Consider the following 23,549-nt stretch of genomic DNA (forward strand, 5'->3'; position numbering starts at 1 on the left):
AGAGGTTGGTATATGGGTGTGTCAGGATCATACCCTGTTTGGAGTTGTAGGCATGTCCGCCCAAGCGTAGTGTGGAGCTGCAGACGTCACAGCGGAAACACTCCCTGTGGAAGAAGTAGCCCTCAGCGCTGAGACGCTCCATCACATACACACGCTTGGAGCAGAAGTGACACATGTCACTGCCTCCAAAGTTCTGAGGAAACTCCTTCCTTCCAACACACTGAGGAGACAGCACAGGCAACAGCAGCAGGTTAGGGATATGGAGAGAACAGAATAGGCAAGCTGTTAGCGTAGTCGTCTCCTGCAAAAAATTAGGGAGCTGTGCGGTTGAGAGCCATGTAAAAAAGTGAGCCATCGAAACCTTTTTGGTTCTATATAGCACCATTTCTTCTAGCAGTGTACAGTATTAGGTGGTGGTATGACCACCTATTAAGTTAACATCCACATTAGGGTTACATGTTAAGGCAGGCAGTGAGATAGGACAAGTGAGGATTTCATCATTTTAGTTATTTATTTAACCTTTATTAAACTAAGCAAGTCCATTAAGAACAAATTCTTATCTAGAGTGACGGCCCACCCCGGCCAAACCCTAACCTGGATGACGCTGGGCAAATTGTGCTCCGCCCTATGGGACTCCCAATCACAGCCGGTTGTGATTCAGCATGGAATCTAACCAGGGTCTGTAGTGACACCTCTAGCACTGAGATGCAGTGCCTTAGACCGCTGCGCCACTCGGGAGCCCTCAGAGAACCATCCAGACTGAAGGGTAACACCAAGTACAATATAACCTAACCAAATTAGTAATAAGGCCATGAGGAATAAGTCATACCTTTCAATGGTCCCTGGTATTTTGAAGACAAAAACTGAATAATATTTCATGAAATGGGAACTTAATTCCTGAGGTGTAATTAGTAGGGAATTTTCCCAGCAGTGAGAGATGATCATGATGATGAAATCAACAATTCTCTGGACCATAGCAGAAAACTAGTCAAATACGGTAGCTTGGAAAGGCTCTGCACTTGCTTGCATTTAGCCTTTCCTGCATAATGTGTCAAAATGCTGTTTACCGCTCTAGACTTGAAGACCTGAAGTGGGGCAAAACCCTGTGTGAACAGACCCACATGAGTGCATGGAGTTCCCATCGCAGTAATATATGCCATTTATCAGACGCTTTTATCCAAAGCGACTTACAGTCATGTGTGCATACATTCTACGTATGGGTGGTCCCGGGGATCGAACCCACTACCCTGGCGTTACAAGCACCATGCTCTACCAACTGAGCTACAGAAGGACCAGTGGCCCCTGGAGGCCTTTACACAAAACACCATGGCTCATGACTGGAGAATTCACCACAAGATTCAGGTCAGAATGCTTGACAGTACACAGTCCCTATTTTCTACTAGTAACAGATGTAGTATCCAGAAGCAGTAGGCATGACTTTGTTGTTGTGTAGATGGCTACCAACACTCCTGAAGTTGGTATTAGAGGCCTTGGGCTGGTAATAGATATAGAGCCTTCTTTTGTTTGTGTGTGTCTTGTGACGTTTTTTCCCACTGGGCTGTGTTGGCACAAACACAATCGTTAGTCACACTGTGCTTACCGGCGATGCATTAGGCCCTGTGGTCAGTTTCAGAGGATGGCTAGAGTTTCAGCCCTAGCACCTATGCGAGACGATACCTTCCCAACTGTCCGCTAAACAGAGCCCAGTCAGAGGTCGAGGGAGGGAGCAGCATAGAGACAGACAAAATGAGGAAGAGAGATGGGAAAGAAAGGATCAAGAAAGGATAGATCAAGGAAAATAGATTAATGCATTTCTACTCAGACAACAGAGAAGCAGAAATCATGCAGACAGTGAAATTGTTACTGCTACCTGTTTGGCAGGCTGAGAGGCCTCAGCTGGACAGCGTTCAGATCAAACAATTGTTTTTTGAATCATTCTACTTGGTGCAGCACTCTCATTGCACTAAAACCAATAAGAACACAGAAAAAGAGTGAGTTGATTTAATAGACTTCACACTCAAAGAATCTTTTGTCTATTCTTACATTTCACATTTTTACTGATACCCGTTGGGCAGGCTAAGGGTTCAGCTTGATAACCCTCAGGTCAAATAATTCTAGTCTCAGCATTCCCATTGCACTAAAAGCAAAATAAAACATGGTCAGTGTGAGCTGACAGTCTCTTCTATTCTTACATTTCAACAGCAGACAGACGAAGTTTACTGATACCCGTTCGGTGGACTTTTAATAAGGTCAGGTTCATAAGCTTCATTCTGGGGTGGCAGGTAGCCTAGTGGTTAGAGCCTTGGGCCAGTAACCGAAAAATCTGTTGTTCTGCCCCTGAACAAGGCAGTTAACCCACTGTTCCCCGGTAGGCCGTCATTGTAAATAAGAATTGTTCTTAAAACCTCTTGCGACGAGCAATCCCGTATCCGGGATCTTAAGTATAGCCTCAAGCTCATTAGCATAACGCAACGTTAACTATTCATGAAAATCACAAATGAAATGAAATAAATATATTGGCTCTCAAGCTTAGTCTTTTGTTAACAACACTGTCATCTCAGTTTTTCAAAATATGCTTTTCAACCATAGCAAAACAAGCATTTGTGTAAGAGTATTGATAGCTAGCATAGCATTAAGCCTAGCATTCAGCAGGCAACATTTTCACAAAAACAAGAAAAGCATTCAAATAAAATCATTTACCTTTGAAGAACTTCGGATGTTTTCAATGAGGAGACTCTCAGTTAGATAGCAAATGTTCAGTTTTTCCAAACATATTATTTGTGTAGGAGAAATCGCTCCGTTTTGTTCATCACGTTTGGCTAAGAAAACCCCCCGAAAATTCAGTCATTACAACGCCAAACTTTTTTCCAAATTAACTCCATAATATCATATTTTCACATATCTAGTTGATGATATATCATTCGTGGAAGTTTGGTTTCTCCTCTGAACCACATGGAAAAATGCATGCAGCTGGAGATTATGCAATAATTTCGACGGAGGACACCAAGCGGACACCTGGTAAATATAGTCTCTTATAGTCAATCTTCCAATGATATGACTACAAATACGTCACAATGCTGCAGACACCTTGGGGAAACGACAGAAAGTGTAGGCTCATTCCTTGCGCATTCACAGCCATATAAGGAGACATTGGAACATAGCGCCTCCAAAATCTGGGGCATTTCCAGTTTGAAATTTCATCTTGGTTTCGCCTGTAGCATCAGTTCTGTGGCACTCACAGATAATATCTTTGCAGTTTCGGAAACATCAGAGTGTTTTCCTTCCAAAGCTGTCAATTATATGCATAGTCGAGCATCTTTTCGTGACAAAATATCTTGTTTAAAACGGGAATGTTTTTCAACCAAAATGTTTAATAGCGCCCCCTAATGCATAAAAATAACAGATTGATTGGCTTTTCAGTGAGTCTACCTGATGCAGCACTTCCACTGCACTAAAACCAACAAACACGGTCCTAGTGAGCTGATATTTTAAGTTTTGCATGGGCACAACAAGGAGCTGCTAGCGGTAGCCATCGTTACCTTGTCATAGTGCACAGGAGATGTTGGGAGAAGAGAAGTAGGAAAGAGCATAGGGTTCAGGGACAGGGTGGATTTAAGTGCTTTTTGAGACAGAGGGCTCCTGAGCAGAGGTAGATAGATCAGTTGGTAGAAAAACACTTGAGAAATTTGAGAAATCTCCAAGACATCTAACCCTTCACATCCCACCTTGATACTTAATATAAGTCAGAGAAAATGTCAACAGCTCAACCTTTATCTTTTCTAGTGAAGATATGAACATTCACTCATTAGTATCTTCACAGACCACGATCATCATGCAGAGGGAGGTCACCTGACCTGAAATTCTCAGAACTGCAACACCATGGAAACAAAACATTGTGCAAGGAAAAAATCTTTGCCACTAAATGGACTTAAAAGGGATTATCAAGCTGTTGCTACTCTCAGTAAATGTGAGTAGGTTTGACTGGTGACAATTTATTATTCCAAACAGAGTGAGGCAGTCAAACAGAACTCGTGTCCAAGGACACAAACATTACTGTGCCTCATTTCCTTAGACGAGGTTAGACAAGCAGGCAGGCGAGGGGCGGCACAACATTTTCACCTTATACTCTTTCACTTGAGGAGTCTCGGACCCAGGGAACATAGAACGCAGGAGCACAGCCCTCTCCTTTATACTCTTTCACTTGAGGAGTCTCGGACCCAGGGAACGTAGAACGCAGGAGCACAGCCCTCTCCTTTATACTCTTTCACTTGAGGAGTCTCGGACCCAGGGAACGTAGAACGCAGGAGCACAGCCCTCTCCTTTATACTCTTTCACTTGAGGAGTCTCGGACCCAGGGAACGTAGAACGCAGGAGCACAGCCCTCTCCTTTATACTCTTTCACTTGAGGAGTCTCGGACCCAGGGAACGTAGAACGCAGGAGCACAGCCCTCTCCTTTATACTCTTTCACTTGAGGAGTCTCGAACCCAGGGAACATAGAACGCAGGAGCACAGCCCTCTCCTTTATACTCTTTCACTTGAGGAGTCTCGGACCCAGGGAACATAGAACGCAGGAAACATAGAACAGGAGCACAGCCCTCTCCTTTATACTCTTTCACTTGAGGAGTCTCGAACATAGAACGCAGGAGCACAGCCCTCTCCTTATACTCTTTCACTTGAGGAGTCAGGAACATAGCGCAGGAGCACAGCCCTCTCCTCTTTCCTTGAGGAGTATCGGAAAACATAGAACGCAGGAGCACAGCGCTCTCCTTTATACATAGAACGCAGGAGCACAGCGCTCTCCTTTATACTCTTTCACTTGAGGAGTCTCGGACCCAGGGAACGTAGAACGCAGGAGCACAGCCCTCTCCTTTACACTCTTTCTGTTAAACTCCCTAGTCGTTAAGGTTTGCACTTTTTTTTCTGAAGAACAGCAAAAGGGTAAAGGAAAAAAAACTAGTGTGAAAATCAAACTGCAGGAAATGGATAAGTAAAAACAAATACTGAACAGCAATTATAATCAACAGTTAAGTTGATGATGTGGGGTATAAAATACCATTTAGCAATTTTGTATCTTTTGAACATTGTTTTTTTTGTTGGCGTGTTACGCAGTCTGCTTGTCTTTTGTGGCTAAGGCAGAATTGGATTTAACATGTTGAATGGGCTTCAATCCATTACCCACACAAGCATTGTTTTACTGTGAGTGTATGGCTGTGAATGGAGCGGACATGCTGTGTCCAGACAGATAGACCATGGGCTCATGGTCACCTGGTTCATCTGGTCCCCCAGCTTCTCTAGGCGCTGTCTCATCCCTGTGGGGCCAGGAGAGGTCTTCTGGGTAATCTACATCGTCTGGGGTTTCGGTGCGTGGAATCCACACTCTCTGCGCGCGGAGAGGACTGTCTTTGATCCTCCTGTGAAGGACTCCAGGACCATGTTGGAATGTCAAGGGGAGTGGGTTGTGCCACGGCTGCAGGCTTTTCTAAGAGTCGCATTTAGATAGAAGGCTGAAAGCAGACGGACACACAAGGCAATGTGTAAAGAAGAATTGACCTCTAGCCAGTAGAGGGCGAACAAACCTCCATGGTCATCAATGTCTACAGTGAGTGGTGTAAAAATGGTGTATTTTCAAAGACTCTTGTCCTAGACTATGGTGATTTTTAATCATTGATTATTTTGTTATCGTAGGCTATAGGTTAGGGGGTTGGGGATTTTTAAAAGACATTATTGGGTTTATAACGCAGTAGCTGATCATTCCTGGGTCAGCTTGGGTGATTTGACTGTAACTGCCACTTGGGGCGCAGGAGGGGGATGGGGCTTTCCATCATATCCAGAGAAGGAGATGAAGGAAGGCTTGAATCAGAATCCCAATCAGACTGACAGAGAATGCAGGAAGGGAAAGAGGAGCAGGACAGAGCAGAAGGAATAGGACAAATCAGAGAAAGCAGTACAGAATGATTGGTTTCTGTTCTACCATTCAAAACCACAGACTACAGTCATCCATTGCACTGCAGTCATCCATTGCACTGCATGTGTTCCATGGCATTCAACGCCATAATCAGATGTTAAGGCATTTAGTTAGCAGGTTATCTGTTCAAATATTCTAACAGCCACTCAGTCCTTTCCAGGGGTTTCACAGGCAAATCATACTGTATTCTCTTCTGTATCATGTTTTAAAATGCACAACCTCCTCCTAAATAAGAAAATCTAATTTCATAAACATTTGAAGACTGCAGGTAAGCACTCGTACAGTGGTAAAGATTCTAAAACCAGATAGCCATCAGAAGAAACGTAAGGACAACATGAACATTCAGTCTTAACGGTAGTATGTTGGGCCAACATAGAGAGTTTAGAACTGAAGAGTCTTACAGTAACCATAAGCACTGAGCACATGGAGTATAGTCAGTATGCAACCATACATGTTACCTGCATTACTGGGATATTTGTCACCGTCTCTACGCAGCACAGCGTACAGGGACGATACCGTTGACCCTTCTGGTCAGAGTAGTTGCTCACCTTATTGCGCAGGGACCCGCCAGGCGCCGCATTCACCTCAATCTTGGCCAGCAGCTGGGTGGCCATGGAGCGCACCTTACTCTGCTCTCCGCCCTCACCTGCAGGGGGGGCACTCTGACAGGACAACTGGAGACATAACCAGCCATGGAGATAAAAGGACCAAATGAATGAGCAGTCCCTTTAACAACACTAAAATTGCCATCTAAAGCCATACTCGTGATAGAGATATACTTGTTGCTACTAAACACACCTCCTCTAAGTAGTTGCCCTTTCTTCGTCTTTTGCTCATTGGGTCATCTTCCTCCAGCCTCTTGTCATCCTGTGAGGAAAAGGCAGTACAAAATACACCGGCTTATTTCACCCCCATTCACTTCACAATCAAAGGTTATGGAGTCTGAGGGTTATCCATAATAAAGTATGCCTTGTGAGATCTGGATTATCTCGTTCACATACCTTATCTACTCTCCTATGGGCACAGAGGAATTGCTTTCATCTGCAAAGTTAACATGCACGTACGTTGACAAACACTTGATGTAGGCTAAATCTGATTTACATGGACGCCTTTGTTGTTGCAATGCTTTCCTTTTAAAGTCTGCACATGGGGGAGCGAGTGAGCGAGCAAGAGAGGGAGAGTGAGCAAGAGGGAGAGAGAGCGAGCGAGAGCGCAAGAGGGAGAGAGAGCGAGCGAGAGCGCAAGAGGGAGAGAGAGCGAGCTAGAGCGCAAGAGGGAGAGAGAGCGAGCGAGAAGAGGGAGAGAGAGCGAGCGAGAGAGCAAGAGGGAGAGAGAGCGAGCGAGAGCGCAAGAGGGAGAGAGCGAGCGAGAGCGCAAGAGGGAGCGAGAGCGAGCGAGCGCGCAAGAGGGAGCGAGAGAGCGAGCGAGAGCGCAAGAGGGAGCGAGAGAGAGCGAGCGAGAGCGCGAGAGAGCGCGAGAGAGCGCGAGAGAGCGCGAGAGAGCGAGAGAGAGCGCGAGAGAGCGCGAGAGAGCGCGAGAGAGCGCGAGAGAGAGCGAGAGAGAGCGCGAGAGAGCGCGAGAGAGAGAGCGAGAGAGCGAGAGAGAGAGCGAGAGAGCGAGAGAGAGCGAGAGAGAGCGAGAGAGAGAGAGAGCGAGAGAGAGCGCAGAGAGAGAGAGAGAGCGAGAGAGAGCGCAAGAGGGAGAGAGAGAGAGCGAGAGAGAGCGAGAGAGCGAGCGAGCAAGAGAGAGAGAGCGAGAGAGAGCGCAAGAGAGAGAGAGAGAGCGAGAGAGAGCACAAGAGAGAGAGAGAGCGAGCGAGCAAGAGGGAGAGAGAGCGAGCGAGAGCGCAAGAGGGAGAGAGAGCGAGCGAGAGCGCAAGAGGGAGAGAGAGCGAGCGAGAGCGCAAGAGGGAGAGAGAGCGAGCGAGAGCGCAAGAGGGAGAGAGAGAGCGAGCGAGAGCGAAGAGGGAGAGAGAGAGCGAGAGAAGAGGGAGAGAGAGCGAGAGAGAGAGAGAGAGAGAGAGAGAGAGAGAGAGAGAGCGCAAGAGGGAGAGAGAGAGAGAGAGCAAGAGGGAGAGAGAGAGCGAGAGAGAGAGAGAGAGAGAGCGAGAGGGGAGAGAGAGAGAGGAGAGAGAGAGAGCGAGCAAGAGCGCAAGAGAGAGAGCGAGCAAGAGGAGAGAGAGCGAGAAGAGGAGAGAGAGAGAGAGCGAGAGAGCGAGCAAGAGGGAGAGAGAGAGCGAGAGCGAGAAGAGGGAGAGAGAGAGAGAGAGAGCGAGCAAGAGGAGAGAGAGAGAGAGAGTGAGCGAGCAAGAGGAGAGAGAGAGAGAGAGAGCGAGCAAGAGGGAGAGAGAGAGAGAGCGAGAGAGAGAAGAGGGAGAGAGAGAGGGAGAGAGAGAGAGCGAGCAAGAGAGAGAGAGAGAGCGAGCAAGAGGGAGAGAGGAGAGAGAGAGAGAGAGCAGAGAGCAAGAGGGAGAGAGAGCGAGCGAAGAGGGAGAGAGAGCGAGCGAGCAAGAGGAGGGAGAGAGAGCGAGCGAGCGAGGAAGAGAGAGAGAGAGCGAGCGAGCAAGAGGAGAGAGAGAGCGAGAGCGAGCGAGCAAGAGGGAGAGAGAGAGAGAGAGAGAGCGAGCAAGAGGGAGAGAGAGAGAGAGAGAGCGAGCAGCAAGAGGGAGAGAGAGAAGAGAGCGAGCAAGAGGGAGAGAGAGAGAGAGAGAGAGAGCAAGAGGGAGAGAGAGAGAGAGAGAGCGAGCGAGCAAGAGGGAGAGAGAGAGAGAGGAGAGAGAGAGAGAGAGCGAGCAGAGAGAGAGAGAGCAAGAGGGAAGAGAGAGAGAGAGAGCGAGCAAAGAGAGAGAGAGAGAGCGAGAAGAGAGAGAGAGAGCGAGCGATCAAGAGGAGAGAGAGAGAGCGAGAAGAGAGAGAGAGAGCGAGCAAGAGAGAGAGAGAGAGCGAGCGATCAAGAGAGAGAGAGAGCGAGCGATCAAGAGAGAGAGAGAGAAGAGAGAGAGAGAGAGAGAGAGAGAGAGAGAGCGAGCAAAGAGGGAGAGAGAGAGAGAGAGCGATCAAGAGAGAGAGAGAGAGAGAGCGATCAAGAGAGAGAGAGAGAGAGCGATCAAGAGAGAGAGAGAGCGAGCGAGCGAGCAAGAGGAGAGAGAGCGAGAGAAGAGAGAGGGAGAGCGAGCGAGCAAGAGGGAGAGAGAGAGAGAGAGAGCGAGCAAGAGGGAGAGAGAGAGAGAGAGCGAGCAAGAGGGAGAGAGAGAGAGAGAGCGAGCAAGAGGGAGAGAGAGAGCGAGAGAGCGAGCAAGAGGGAGAGAGAGAGAGAGAGAGCGAGCAAGAGGGAGAGAGAGAGAGAGCGAGCAAGAGGGAGAGAGAGAGCGAGTGAGCGAGCAAGAGGGAGAGAGAGAGCGAGTGAGCGAGCAACAGGGAGAGAGAGAGCGAGCGAGCGAGCAAGAGGGAGAGAGAGAGAGAGCGAGTGAGCGAGCAAGAGGGAGAGAGAGAGAGAGCGAGTGAGCGAGCAAGAGGGAGAGAGAGAGAGAGCGAGTGAGCGAGCAAGAGGGAGAGAGAGCGAGTGAGCGAGCAAGAGGGAGAGAGAGCGAGTGAGCGAGCAAGAGGGAGAGAGAGCGAGTGAGCGAGCAAGAGGGAGAGAGAGCGAGTGAGCGAGCAAGAGGGAGAGAGAGCGAGTGAGCGAGCAAGAGGGAGAGAGAGCGAGTGAGCGAGCAAGAGGGAGAGAGAGCAAGAGGGAGAGAGCAAGAGGGAGAGAGAGAGAGAGAGAGAGAGCGAGCAAGAGGGAGAGAGAGAGAGAGAGAGAGAGCGAGCAAGAGGGAAGAGAGAGAGAGAGAGAGCGAGAAGAGGGAGAGAGAGAGCGAGCAAAGAGAGAGAGAGAGAGAGAGAGAGAGAGAGAGAGCGAGCGATCAAGAGGAGAGAGAGAGAGAGAGAGAGAGAGAGCGAAAGAGGGAGAGAGAGAGCGAGCGAGAAGAGAGAGAGAGAGCGAGCAAAGAGGAGAGAGAGAGAGAGAGAGAGAGAGAGAGCGAGAGAGAGAGAGAGAGAGAGAGCGAGCAAGAGGAGAGAGAGAGAGCGAGAAGAGAGAGAGAGAGAGAGAGAGCGATCAAGAGAGAGAGAGAGAGAGAGCGAGAAGAGAGAGAGAGAGCGAGCAAGAGGAGAGAGAGAGCGATCAAGAGAGAGAGAGAGAGCGAGCATCAAGAGAGAGAGAGAGCGAGCGATCAAGAGAGAGAGAGAGCGATCAAGAGAGAGAGAGAGCGAGATCAAGAGAGAGAGAGAGCGAGCGATCAAGAGAGAGAGAGCGAGCGATCAAGAGAGAGAGAGAGCGAGCGAGCAAGAGAGAGAGAGAGAGCGAGCGATCAAGAGAGAGCGAGCGATCAAAGAGAGAGAGAGCGAGCGATCAAGAGAGAGCGAGCGATCAAGAGAGAGCGAGCGATCAAGAGAGAGCGAGCGATCAAGAGAGAGCGAGCGATCAAGAGAGAGCGAGCGATCAAGAGAGAGCGAGCGATCAAGAGAGAGCGAGCGATCAAGAGAGAGCGAGCGATCAAGAGAGAGCGAGCGATCAAGAGAGAGCGAGCGATCAAGAGAGAGCGAGCGATCAAGAGAGAGCGAGCGATCAAGAGAGAGCGAGCGATCAAGAGAGAGCGAGCGAGCGAGAGAGAGAGAGAGAGCGAGCGGGAGAGAGAGAGAGCGAGAGCGAGCAAGAGGGAGAGAGAGAGAGAGAGAGCAAGAGCGAGCGATCAAGAGAGAGAGAGCGATCAAGAGAGAGCGATCAAGAGAGAGAGAGAGCGAGCGATCAAGAGAGGAGAGAGAGAGCGAGAAGAGAGAGAGAGAGCGAGCGATCAAGAGAGAGAGAGAGAGCGATCAAGAGAGAGAGAGAGCGAGCGATCAAGAGAGAGAGAGAGCGAGCGATCAAGAGAGAGAGAGAGCGAGCGATCAAGAGAGAGCGAGCGATCAAGAGAGAGCGAGCGATCAAGAGAGAGCGAGCGAGCAAGAGAGAGCGAGCGATCAAGAGAGAGCGAGCGATCAAGAGAGAGAGAGAGAGCGCGAGCGATCAAGAGAGAGAGAGAGCGAGCGATCAAGAGAGAGAGAGAGCGAGCGATCAAGAGAGAGAGAGAGCGAGCAAGAGAGAGAGAGAGCGAGCGAGCGAGCAAGAGAGCGAGCGATCAAGAGAGAGAGAGAGCGAGCGCGATCAAGAGAGAGAGAGAGAGAGCGAGAGAGAGAGAGAGCGAGCGATCAAGAGGAGAGAGCGCGAGCGATCAAGAGAGAGAGAGCGAGCGATCAGAGAGAGAGAGAGAGCGAGCAAGAGGGAGAGAGAGCGAGCGATCAAGAGAGAGAGAGAGCGAGCGATCAAGAGAGAGAGAGAGCGAGCGATCAAGAGAGAGAGAGAGCGAGCGAGCAAGAGAGAGAGAGAGCGAGCGATCAAGAGAGAGAGAGAGCGAGCGAGCGATCAAGAGGAGAGAGAGCGCGATCAAGAGAGAGAGAGAGAGAGAGCGAGCGATCAAGAGAGAGAGAGAGAGAGAGCGAGCAAGAGAGAGAGAGAGAGCGAGCGATCAAGAGAGAGAGAGAGAGCGAGCGATCAAGAGAGAGAGAGAGAGAGCGAGCAAGAGAGAGAGAGCGAGCGATCAAGAGAGAGAGAGAGAGCGAGCGATCAAGAGAGAGAGAGAGCGAGCGATCAAGAGAGAGAGAGAGCGAGCGATCAAGAGCAAGAGAGAGAGAGAGCGAGCGATCAAGAGAGAGAGAGAGAGCGAGCGATCAAGAGAGAGAGAGAGAGAGAGAGCGAGCGATCAAGAGAGAGAGAGAGCGAGCGATCAAGAGAGAGAGAGAGAGCGAGCGATCAAGAGAGAGAGAGAGAGCGAGCGATCAAGAGAGAGAGAGAGAGAGCGATCAAGAGAGAGAGCGAGCGATCAAGAGAGAGAGCGAGCGATCAAGAGAGAGAGCGAGCGATCAAGAGAGAGAGCGAGCGATCAAGAGAGAGAGCGAGCGATCAAGAGAGAGAGCGAGCGATCAAGAGGAGAGCGAGCGATCAAGAGAGAGAGCGAGCGATCAAGAGAGAGAGAGAGCGATCAAGAGAGAGAGAGAGAGCATCAAGAGAGAGAGAGAGAGAGAGAGAGAGAGAGCGAGCGAGCAAGAGGAGAGCGAGCGATCAAGAGAGAGAGCGAGATCAAGAGAGAGAGCGAGCGATCAAGAGAGAGAGCGATCAAGAGAGAGAGAAAGAGGAGAGCGAGAGAGAGAGAGAGAGAGAGCGAGCAAGAGAGAGAGAGAGCGGCGATCAAGAGAGAGAGAGAGAGAGATCAAGAGAGAGAGAGAGCGAGATCAAGAGAGAGAGAGAGCGAGCAAGAGAGAGAGAGCGAGATCAAGAGAGAGAGAGCGAGCGAGCGAGCAAGAGGGAGAGAGAGCGAGCGAGCGGGAGAGGGAGAGAGAGAGAGAGAGAGAGCGAGCGAGCGAGCAAGAGGGAGAGAGAGAGAGAGAGGGCGAGCGAGCAAGAGGGAGAGCAAGAGAGAGAGAGAGAGAGCGAGCGAGCAAGAGCAGCAAGAGGGAGAGAGAGAGCGAGCGAGCAAGAGGGAGAGAGAGAGAGCGAGCAAGAGGAGAGAGAGAGAGCGAGCGAGCAAGAGGGAGAGAGAGCGAGCGAGCGGGAGAGGGAGAGCGAGCGAGCAAGAGGGAGAGAGAGAGCGAGGGAGAGAGAGAGAGCGAGCGAGCAAGAGGGAGAGAGAGAGAGCGAGCGAGCGAGCAAGAGGGAGAGAGAGAGAGCGAGCGAGCAAGAGGGAGAGAGAGAGAGCGAGCGAGCAAGAGGGAGAGAGAGAGAGCGAGCGAGCAAGAGGGAGAGAGAGAGAGCGAGCGAGCAAGAGGGAGAGAGAGAGAGCGAGCGAGCAAGAGGGAGAGAGAGCGAGCGAGCGAGCAAGAGGGAGAGAGAGCGAGCGAGCGAGCAAGAGGGAGAGAGAGAGAGCGCGAGCAAGAGCGAGCGAGCAAAGAGGGAGAGAGAGCGGCGAGAGGGGAGAGAGAGCGAGCGAGCAAGAGGGAGAGAGAGCGAGCGAGCGAGCAAGAGGGAGAGAGAGCGAGCGAGCGAGCAAGAGGGAGAGAGAGCGAGCGAGCAAGAGGGAGAGAGAGCGAGCTCATGTTACCTTTGGGATCCTCTTTCTTGGCTGTGTTTGGTTCATTAAGTTGTAAACTGAGTTTGCAGACTTGGACGAATAGTCCTCATTGTTTTCATCCGTTTCTCTTGTACCTGTAACAAATCATAGCAGCGTGTTGTAATGAGCATTTTGATACGTGATATACTATAATACACATACCGTATTAAACCATCCAAACCAGGTCAAACCAGGTCAAGAGGGTAACCAAACAAGACTACAGTATCCCCAGTTGGAAACTGGTTCAAGATGATTAATCAAGTGTCAAGACTATTGTGAGGGCATTACCAATTGGTTCCCCCCCATTAACCAATTATCTGGCTAAATCATTAGTATTTTTGTTGAATGATGTGCCATAACGCCTTCTGTATTCTATAAAGGCAGCCATACATCTCAGAGGCATTATTATTACCATGAGCGTGAGATGACCTGAACTGGGGCCTACATGTACAGTTGAAATCCTACATTTTAAAGTCATTAAACCTTGTTTTTCTAACCACTCCACACTTTTCTTGTTAACAAACTATAGTTTTGGAAAGTCGGTTAGGATACCTATTTTGTGCATGACAAGTAATTTTTCCAACAATTGTTTACAGACAGATTATTTCACTTAATCACAATTCCAGCGGGTCAGAAGTTAACATACACTAAATTGACTGTGCCTTTAAAATAAAGGTTTAGAAGCTGCTGATAAAGTAATTGACATAATTTGAGTCAATTGGAGGTGTACCTGTGGAAGTATTTCAAGGTGTACCTGTGGAAGTATTTCAAGGCCTACCTTCAAACTCAGTGCCTCATTGCTTGACATCATGGGAAAATTAAATTAAATCAGCCAAGTCCTCAGAAAGTAAATTGTGGACCTCCACAAGTCTGGTTCATCCTTGGGAGCAATTTCCAAACGCCTGAAGGTACCACATTTATCTGTACAAACAATAGTACACAAGTATAAACAGGAAGGAGACTCGTTCTGTCTCCTAGAGATGAACGTACCTTGGTGCAAAAAGTGCAAATCAATCCCAGAACAACAGCAAAGGACCTTGTCAAGATGCTGGAGGAAACAGGTACAAAAGTATCTATATCCACAGTACAAACGAGTCCTATATCGACATAACCTGAAAGGCTGCTCAGCAAGGAAGAAGCCACTGCTCCAAAACGCCATAAGAAGACAGACTACGGTTTGCAACAGCACATGGGGTCAAAGATTGTACTTTTTGGAGAAATGTCCTCTGGTCTGATGAAACAAAAATAGTTATGTTTGGCCATAATGACCATTGTTATGTTTGGAGGAAAAATGGGGAGGCTTGCAAGCTGAAGAACATCATCCCAACCGTGAATCATGCAGCATCATGTTGTGGGGGTGCTTTGCTGCAGGAGGGACTGGTGCACTTCACAAAATGGATGGCATCATGAGGGAGGAAAATTATGTGGATATATTGCAACATCTCAAGACATCAGTCAGGAAGTTAAAGCTTGGTCGCAAATGGGTCTTCCAAATGGACAATGACCCCAAGCATACTTCCAACGTTGTGGCAAAATGGCTTAAGGACAACAAAGTCAAGGTATTGGAGTGGCCATCAAAGCCCTGACCTCAATCCTATAGAAAATTTGTGGGCAGAACTGGAAAAGCGTGTGCGAGCAAGGAGGCCTACAAACCTGACTCAATTACACCAGCTCTGTCAGGAGGAATGGACCAAAATTCACCCAACTTATTGTGGGAAGCTTGTGGAAGGCTACCCAAAAAGTTTGACCCAAGTTAAACAATTTAAAGGCAATGCTACCAAATACTAATTGAGTGTATGTAAACTTCTGACCCACTGGGAATGTGATGAAAGAAATAAAAGCTGAAATCATTCTCAACTATTATTCTTACATTTCAAATTCTTCAAATTAAGTGGTGATCCTAACTGACCTAAGACAGGGATTTTTTACTAGGATTAAATGTCAGGAATTGTGAAAAACTGAGTTTAAATGTATTTGGCTAAGGTGTATGCATGTAAACTTCCAACTTAAACTGTATGTGTAACATGCAATCAATCCTATCCTACCATGACAGACGCAAAGTCATAACCGTTCTGTCACACCATCCTCATTATGTATTGAAGCTTACCTCAATCTAACCTTCAGAATACTGCATGTAACTGAAATATAGCATACTTTAGAAGTAGTAAAACTCCACATGGAGTATGGAGTAATTATGGAGTAATTTATGGAGAATAGTAGGCATTATAGCAACATTATTTTCCATATGTAGTATGGTCGTTAACACATCGTAATATCGGGTACCATTATGTAACTATTGTGCATGGAGTTTACATTTCTGGAGCTTCAGGAAGTAGACTCTTGAGCAGGGGCCGTGTGTGCAGTAGCTACTTCTGGAAGTGTGACGTACTGTGGCATCAGATGAGGCGTGAGATAATGACTCAGAACAGCAGCCTACCAGTGATGGATGCAGGTGAGTTGCGGAACATCTCGTAAACCTTAGAGATGTACAGCACCATCATCAGCTTGTCTGGGTCCTGGTCCAGAGCCATCTCCTTCCCCGTGGTCACAGGCTGGATACCAAATTCACGCTCTGCTATGTCAAAGGCCAGCTGGTTGTTCTTGGCTGAGTCCTCCTTATTCAGGGAGTCAAAGTCACTAGGATGGAGAGAGTGAAAGAGATGAGGCATCAGGTTTACATCCTTAAACATCTCAATAAAGTTGTTTCCCCGATGAAGTGAGAATGTTGGTTTAATGATGCATTTTATAAAACCGTTCTGTTTTCCAAAACAGAGCGATGAAAGGGGAACTGAAAAGGTGAGATCTAAATCAAAATCAAATCAAATTGTATTTGTCACATACACATGGTTAGCAGATGTTAATGCGAGTGTAGCGAAATGCTTGTGCTTCTAGTTCCGACAATGCAGTAATAACCAACAAGTAATCTAACTAACAATTCCAAAACTACTGTCTTATACACAGTGTAAGGGGATAAAGAATATGTACATAAGATATATGAATGAGTGATGGTACAGAGCAGCATAGGCAAGATACAGTAGATGGTATAGAGTACAGTATATGCATATGAGATGAGTATGTAAACAAAGTGGCATAGTTAAAGTGGCTAGTGATACATGTATTACATAAGGATGCAGTCGCTGATATAGAGTACAGTATATACGTATGCATACGAGATGAATAATGTAGGGTACGTAACATTATATAAGGTAGCATTGTTTAAAGTGGCTAGTGATATATTTACATCATTTCCCATCACTTCCCATTATTAAAGTGGCTGGAGTTGAGTCAGTGTCAGTGTGTTGGCAGCAGCCACTCAATGTTACTGGTGGCTGTTTAACAGTCTGATGGCCTTGAGATAGAAGCTGTTTTTCAGTCTCTCGGTCCTAGCTTTGATGCATCTGTACTGACCTCGCCTTCTGGATGATAGGGGGGTGAACAGGCAGTGGCTCGGGTGGTTGATGTCCTTGATGATCTTTATGGCCTTCCTGTAACATCGGGTGGTGTAGGTGTCCTGGAGGGCAGGTAGTTTGCCCCCGGTGATGCGTTGTGCAGACCTCACTACCCTCTGGAGGGCCTTACGGTTGTGGGCGGAGCAGTTGCCGTACCAGGCGGTGATACAGCCCGCCAGGATGCTCTCGATTGTGCATCTGTAGAAGTTTGTGAGTGCTTTTGGTGACAAGCCGAATTTCTTCAGCCTCCTGAGGTTGAAGAGGCGCTGCTGCGCCTTCTTCGCGATGCTGTCTGTGTGAGTGGACCAATTCAGTTTGTCTGTGATGTGTATGCCGAGGAACTTAAAACTTGCTACCCTCTCCACTACTGTTCCATCGATGTGGATAGGGGGGTGTTCCCTCTGCTGTTTCCTGAAGTCCACAATCATCTCCTTAGTTTTGTTGACGTTGAGTGTGAGGTTATTTTCCTGACACCACACTCCGAGGGCCCTCACCTCCTCCCTGTAGGCCGTCTCGTTGTTGTTGGTAATCAAGCCTACCACTGTTGTGTCGTCCGAAGGCCCTAGTAATGTTATGAACATGTTTCCTTTCAATAAAAGGGTTTAATTCAGAACAAACTGTCCAATCACATACACCGGTAACACAGAAAGGAAGGTGGGTGGGATTACCCAATTGGGAGCTAGAGCCAGAGGGATGAGGTACTCACGACTGTATCCCCAGCCCTCTGACTGCATCGACACTGCGTAAGGGATGAGACCCATTTGACACAGCGTAAGGGATGAGACCCATTTGACACAGCGTAAGGGATGAGACCCATTTGACACAGCGTAAGGGATGAGACCCATTTGACACAGCGTAAGAGATGAGACCCATTTGACACAGCGTAAGGGATGAGACCCATTTGACACAGCATAAGGGATGAGACCCATTTGACACAGCGTAAGGGATGAGACCCATTTGACACAGCATAAGGGAAAATACCCATTTGACACAGCGTAAGGGATGAGACCCATTTGACACAGCCTAAGGGAAAAGAGCCATTTGACACAGCGTAAGGGAAAAGAGCCATTTGATAAGACCCATTTGACACGGCGTAAGGGAAAAGAGCCATTTGACACGGCGTAAGGGAAAAGAGCCATTTGACACGGCGTAAGGGAAAAGAGCCATTTGACACGGCGTAAGGGAAAAGAGCCATTTGACACGGCGTAAGGGAAAAGAGCCATTTGACACGGCGTAAGGGAAAAGAGCCATTTGACACGGCGTAAGGGAAAAGAGCCATTTGACACGGCGTAAGGGAAAAGAGCCATTTGACACGGCGTACGGGAAAAGAGCCATTTGACACGGCGTACGGGAAAAGAGCCATTTGACACGGCGTAAGGGAAAAGAGCCATTTGACACGGCGTACGGGAAAAGAGCCATTTGACACGGCGTACGGGATAAGACCCATTTGACACGGCGTAAGGGAAAAGAGCCATTTGACACGGCGTACGGGAAAAGACCCATTTGACACGGCGTAAGGGATAAGACCCATTTCACACAGCGCCATTTGAAGGGAAAATACCATTTGACACAGCGTAAGGGAAAATTTGACCCATTTGACACGGCGTACGGGATAAGACCCATTTGTCTTTTAGGTAAACCATTTCAAGGCGTGGAGCTCCTCATAAGTGCCGTCAGTATCTAATACTGTAAGTTCAAATGCTTTATAAACATTTGGAGTGCAATATGATAACCAACTGCTCTTTCCTTTGTGTGGTTTAGGCCATTTCTCTACATAGACAAATCTAGCTGTTTCCTACAAAGTTCAGGACATATAGGACCGTTTGTAACTTGAGTCCCACACATTTAGTTTAACAGAAGTGTTGTCAACTGTATAATCAATGTCACTGTTGACATTTTCAACAGCATAACATGTGACAGAACCAAAGTAAGTGCATGGTCACAGACAAGATCATAATCAGTGTGTGCTTTGATGATGGCGATAAGACCACGACTGTGTGTGTGTGTGTGTGTGTGTGTGTGTGTGTGTGTGTGTGTGTGTGTGTGTGTGTGTGTGTGTATACAATGTACACAGCTCAAAAAATAAAGGGAAAACACTTAAACAATGTAAATCCAAGTCAATCAAACTTCTGTGAAATCAAACTGTCCACTTAGGAAGCAACACTGATTGACAATACATTTCACATGCTGTTGTGCAAATGGAATCGACAACAGGTGGAAATTATAGGCAATTAGCAAGACACCCCCAATAAAGGAGTGGTTCTGCAGGTGGTGACCACAGACCACTTCTCAGTTCCTATGCTTCCTGGCTGATGTTTTGGTCACTTTTGAATACTGGCGGAGCTTTCACTCTAGTGGTAGCATGAGACGGAGTCTACAACCCACACAAGTGGCTCAGGTAGTGCAGCTCATCCAGGATGGCACATCAATGTGAGATGTGGCAAGAAGGTTTGCTGTGTCTGTCAGCGTAGTGTCCAGAGCATGGAGGCGCTACCAGGAGACAGGCCAGTACATCAGGAGACGTGGGAGGCTGTAGGAGGGCAACAACCCAGCAGCTGGACCACTACCTCCGCCTTTGTGCAAGGAGGAGCAGGAGGAGCACTGCCAGAGCCCTGAAAAATTACCTCCAGCAGGCCACAAATATGCATGTGTCTGCTCAAATGGTCAGAAACAGACTCCTTGAGGGTGGTATGAGGGCCCGACGTCCACAGGTGGGGGATGTGCTTACAGCCCAACACCGTGCAGGACGTTTGGCATTTGCCAGAGAACACCAAGATTGGCAAATTCGACACTGGCGCACTGTGCTCTTCACAGATGAAAGCAGGTTCACACTGAGCATATGTGATAGACGTGATAGAGTCTGGAGATGTCGTGGAGAACGTTCTGCTGCCTGCAACATCCTCCAGCCTGACCGGTTTGGCGGTGGTCAGTCATGGTGTGGGGTGGCATTTCTTTGTGGGGCCGCACAGCCCTCCATGTGCTCGCCAGAGGTAGCCTGACTGCCATTAGGTACAGAGATGAGATCCTCAGACCCCTTGTGAGACCATATGCTGGTGCGGTTGGCCCTGGGTTCCTCCTAATGCAAGACAATGCTAGACCTCATGTGGCTGGAATGTGTCAGCAGTTCCTGCAAGAGGAAGGCATTGATGCTATGGACTGGTCCGCCCGTTCCCCAGACCTGAATCCAATTGAGCACATCTGGGACATCATGTCTAGCTCCATCCACCATCTGTTGCACCAGACTGTTCAGGAGTTGGCGGATGCTTTAGTCCAGGTCTGGGAGGAGATCCTTCAGGAGACCATCCGCCACCTCATCAGGAGCATGCCCAGGCGTTGTAGGGAGGTCATACAGGCACGTGGAGGCCACACACACACTACTGAGCCTCATTTTGACTTGTTTTAAGGACATTACATCAAAGTTGGATCAGCCTGTAGTGTGGTATTCCACTTTAATTTTGAGTGTGACTCCAAATCCAGACCTCCATGGGTTGATACATTTGATTTCCATTGATTTGATTTTGTTGTCAGTACATTCAACTATGTAAATAAAAAAGTATTTAAAAGTATATTACATTCATTCAGATCTAGGATGTGTTATTTTAGGGTTCCCTTTATTTTTTTGAGCAGTGTATATACATGTGTCTTCTCTCACATGAGGTCAGGTCGGATGAGGTGTATAAGAGCACAGAGCGCCAGGCCACTCTTCCAGGAGGAGGTGAGGTTGGTGACGTCCACGCCTCTATAACCCAGAGTCTGCTTCTGACACCAGGTGAGGAGGCGGCTTGGCCGGATGTCCGACTCTGGAAGAAGAGGGGTCAAGCAATCAGTCAGCCAATCACAATACATCCTCAACAAATAACAAAACCCACAGAGAAAGATAAACACACCAGGCTACTGTTCATAGACATCACAGTGGTGTAATAACACCTCAAAGTTAAGGGAGTATGAGGGAAGGGGAATGTAGGCTAGCACACACTTTTGTTGGGCATGTTTGACCCTGTTTAATGTACCAGCCTGTAACTGTGATAAAAGAAACAATGGCTTAACTGTCAGCTGAGACAAGTTTATTGGACAATGAGATAGAGTACCAATAGACCGTCACGAGGAGCCATTAAGTCCTAATGACCGATCCTCACGGTCAGCTCCTGCGCCATGTAAATACAATTACATTTGAGTCATTTAGCACACACTCCTATCCAGAGCAATTAGCATTTAGTGCCTTGCTCAAGGAAACTGGAAAATTGGTTTGAATCCCCTAGCAGACTGAACAGCGACCTTTCGGTTACTAGCCCAACGCTCTTAACCACTAGGCTACCTGTAGAATGGACATTCCCATTAAAGTAAATGATCCACGATGGGTGGAACTGCAGACGTAATTGTATTTCTATATCCTGGCTGTGTCTGAGCCTGTGATATGATTAGAGGATTATGCAACAAACATGGGTTGGTCAGAGATGACAGGCCTGAGAAATGACAGGTCTCAGACTGTGGTCAGTCTGTTTTCGTGAAGACTCACCCCGTCTGGAGAGGCTGACAGATCTATGTGTAGGTCCACAGCATTCCAGAGGATAGGAGTTCTGCTGCCCGTCTATGAACAGGTGACACACCTGAGAGAGAAAGAGCTCGCGTGAGTTACTTTAACATGAAAATGTCAATACATGTCAAGCATGTTAATGTCAACTGTTCTAAATAAAGCAAGCTGTTTAAAGTGTGAGCTACTCTCCATCTCAGACAGACCTGATGTGGCTTGACACAGCTGGAGTTGAGGTTTGGGTACCGTGTTACCGGGTCAATGGTGTACTGCTCAAAGTTCTTTGAGATGTTCTCTGTCGTTGTTTGGGGTAATAGCCTGTAGAGACTCTCCCTACAAACGTAACAGAAGATGATCATTCATTTTCTGTTAAAAGCCAAACAGATGACCTGTTACACTGGGGAACAGTAAACACCACCATTCTGTTTAATAATAAAAGTATAACAATCCCCTTAAGGTCCACTAATAGGACAACCAAACATTCACTAACCTGTAACATGGATCTACTCCTAATTTCAATCTTTTCAGTTCCTGAAACCAGTTTCTCATCATTATGGATGAAGCAGTTGAAGCTCATCCCATTAGGTCTGTGTGTGGACTTCCATATTACTTCAGTCACATCCCTCAGCCTACTGTAGTACCTTTCTGCCAGGATCTCCAGGGGGGTCTTGCCCTGCACCCAGCCCCTCACCATCCACACCGTGTCAAAGGCAGCCAGGAAGCCTCGAGCACAGCCAGTCCCCATGGGCCAGAAGGGCTAGAGAAAATGTACAGGGTCAATGCATTCAGGAGACACACCAGTAGTTGAGCGACAATAAGCAAACGTTCAGAATCTGCCAAATGTTCAGAATCTGCCAATTGGAAATGTGTGGAGAAAAGCATGCACACACAACACATCTACTGTTGGCTCTTGTGACTTGGGTCATTTAGGCAAAGCTTTAAATATCGACTGGCACTAGAGCGAGAAATTAAATGAACAGTGATCTATATCTGCGTCATATTTATTAGGCACCAAACAGATGAAAAACAGATTGAAACAGAGGAAAAACCTGATGTTGTCCAATAAGAAATGAGTCTTTGTTTTCTGCTACATTTTTCTACAGTGCATCCAAATTAATGCAACCTAGTTGTGTGTATACATTTTACCCATAACAGTACAACATCTAGTATGAAGTCAGGCGCCCCCCTTCACCTCCAGTAGACTGTCCCCCACCAGGGACACAAGTAGCTGGTGTCCGTACTTCTCCCTGACCAGAGCTGCGTTCTCCGAGGCGCACATGCAGGTGAAGTCGAACATGGCCACGTCAGGCTGGCTGCAGTGGTTGATGGCGTAGTCTAGAGAGGGCAACTGGTAGTTGGTGCCAAAGTCGGCCGCCTCACGGGCGTAGGAGAGAAGAGCCTCCTGGTTCACGTTGTCTCTGCCCAGTAGCTTCTCTGTTTCAACGTGATCCTGCAGGACAAGAAAAAGGGAGGGTTGATGGGAAATCAGTGTTATTGATCCGAAAGGATCAGAGCTCTACCTTTACCAGGCCCTAGTTGTAGCCGTAGAGATGGTTGTAGACTATAACTGGGGTTTAAGATTATCCTGGTCAGGTCATATGGTCAGCAGAACAACAGGGCCCAACCTATTGTAGCTAATCTCTCTTGATTCTGTGGAGATCAGACTGAGGAGGTGACCACAGGCCCAAATACTTTACTGTTGCCCTAGACTTTTGTTCAACATTTCTGAACACATAAGCAAGATTGGAAACACTAAAGTAAAATGCAGTTTATTTTAACCAGCTGCTGAAACATCAAAAGGAACAGGTCTCACTTACAGTCATGGGAGCAAGCAATTACAAGGGTGACACATCTACCACATTATTCTTACAGATCAACGCTAACACAGGCAATCGTCATTATTTTAGCAAAACGTATTTTCATTGTAGGAATTAAGATGCAATTCAAGAGCTTGCTGACAACTAATCAGTCAAGGCAGCAGTGCTATAATTAGAGTTAAGAGAACATACGGAGGTCACATTCAGAGCAGGAGGGATGAGGAGTCGGTCTTCACAAAGGGACGATATGAAATGAAAACGAGTCTTTGGAAACAAAACATCTCATATGGAAATTAAGCCAGGGAGGCCTGTGTCTGTCAATAGACCTCGTCCTGATACAATGTGTACTGTTGTAATAATAACACCACCAATCACCCTCTCAGAGGACACTGCTTCCTGTACAGAGAGAATATGCATTGTTACACACACAGCCCTCCCTGGCAATCACACACACGTCTAGTTAAACGCGTGCGTCCACACACACACACACACACGTCTAGTTAAACGCGTGCGTCCACACACACACACACACGTCTAGTTAAACACGTGCGTCACACACACGTCTAGTTAAACACGTGCGTCCACACACACACACGTCTAGTTAAACACGTGCGTCCACACACACACACACACACACACACACACGTCTAGTTAAACGCGTGC

At 47.8% G+C, this 23,549-nt stretch overlaps 1 protein-coding gene across 2 annotated transcripts in view; it reads right to left on the reverse strand.

Moving 5' to 3' along the window:
* The window catches only part of mical2b (microtubule associated monooxygenase, calponin and LIM domain containing 2b), a 99,441-nt gene that overhangs the window by 31,721 nt on the left and 44,171 nt on the right, over positions 1–23,549 (reverse strand). For both annotated transcript variants that reach the window (XM_052466111.1, XM_052466110.1), the window contains exons 8-17: positions 22,262–22,519; positions 21,711–21,826; positions 21,276–21,402; positions 21,055–21,145; positions 20,191–20,338; positions 15,527–15,726; positions 13,081–13,184; positions 6,765–6,833; positions 6,515–6,640; positions 34–220 (exon numbers count right to left, since the gene is read on the reverse strand). In XM_052466111.1, the coding sequence (XP_052322071.1) occupies positions 34–220; positions 6,515–6,640; positions 6,765–6,833; positions 13,081–13,184; positions 15,527–15,726; positions 20,191–20,338; positions 21,055–21,145; positions 21,276–21,402; positions 21,711–21,826; positions 22,262–22,519 (1,426 nt within the window). The remainder of the gene's footprint in view (positions 1–33; positions 221–6,514; positions 6,641–6,764; positions 6,834–13,080; positions 13,185–15,526; positions 15,727–20,190; positions 20,339–21,054; positions 21,146–21,275; positions 21,403–21,710; positions 21,827–22,261; positions 22,520–23,549) is intronic.

Source organism: Oncorhynchus keta, chromosome 17 (assembly GCF_023373465.1).
Source record: "Oncorhynchus keta strain PuntledgeMale-10-30-2019 chromosome 17, Oket_V2, whole genome shotgun sequence".
Taxonomy (NCBI): Eukaryota; Metazoa; Chordata; class Actinopteri; order Salmoniformes; family Salmonidae; genus Oncorhynchus; species Oncorhynchus keta.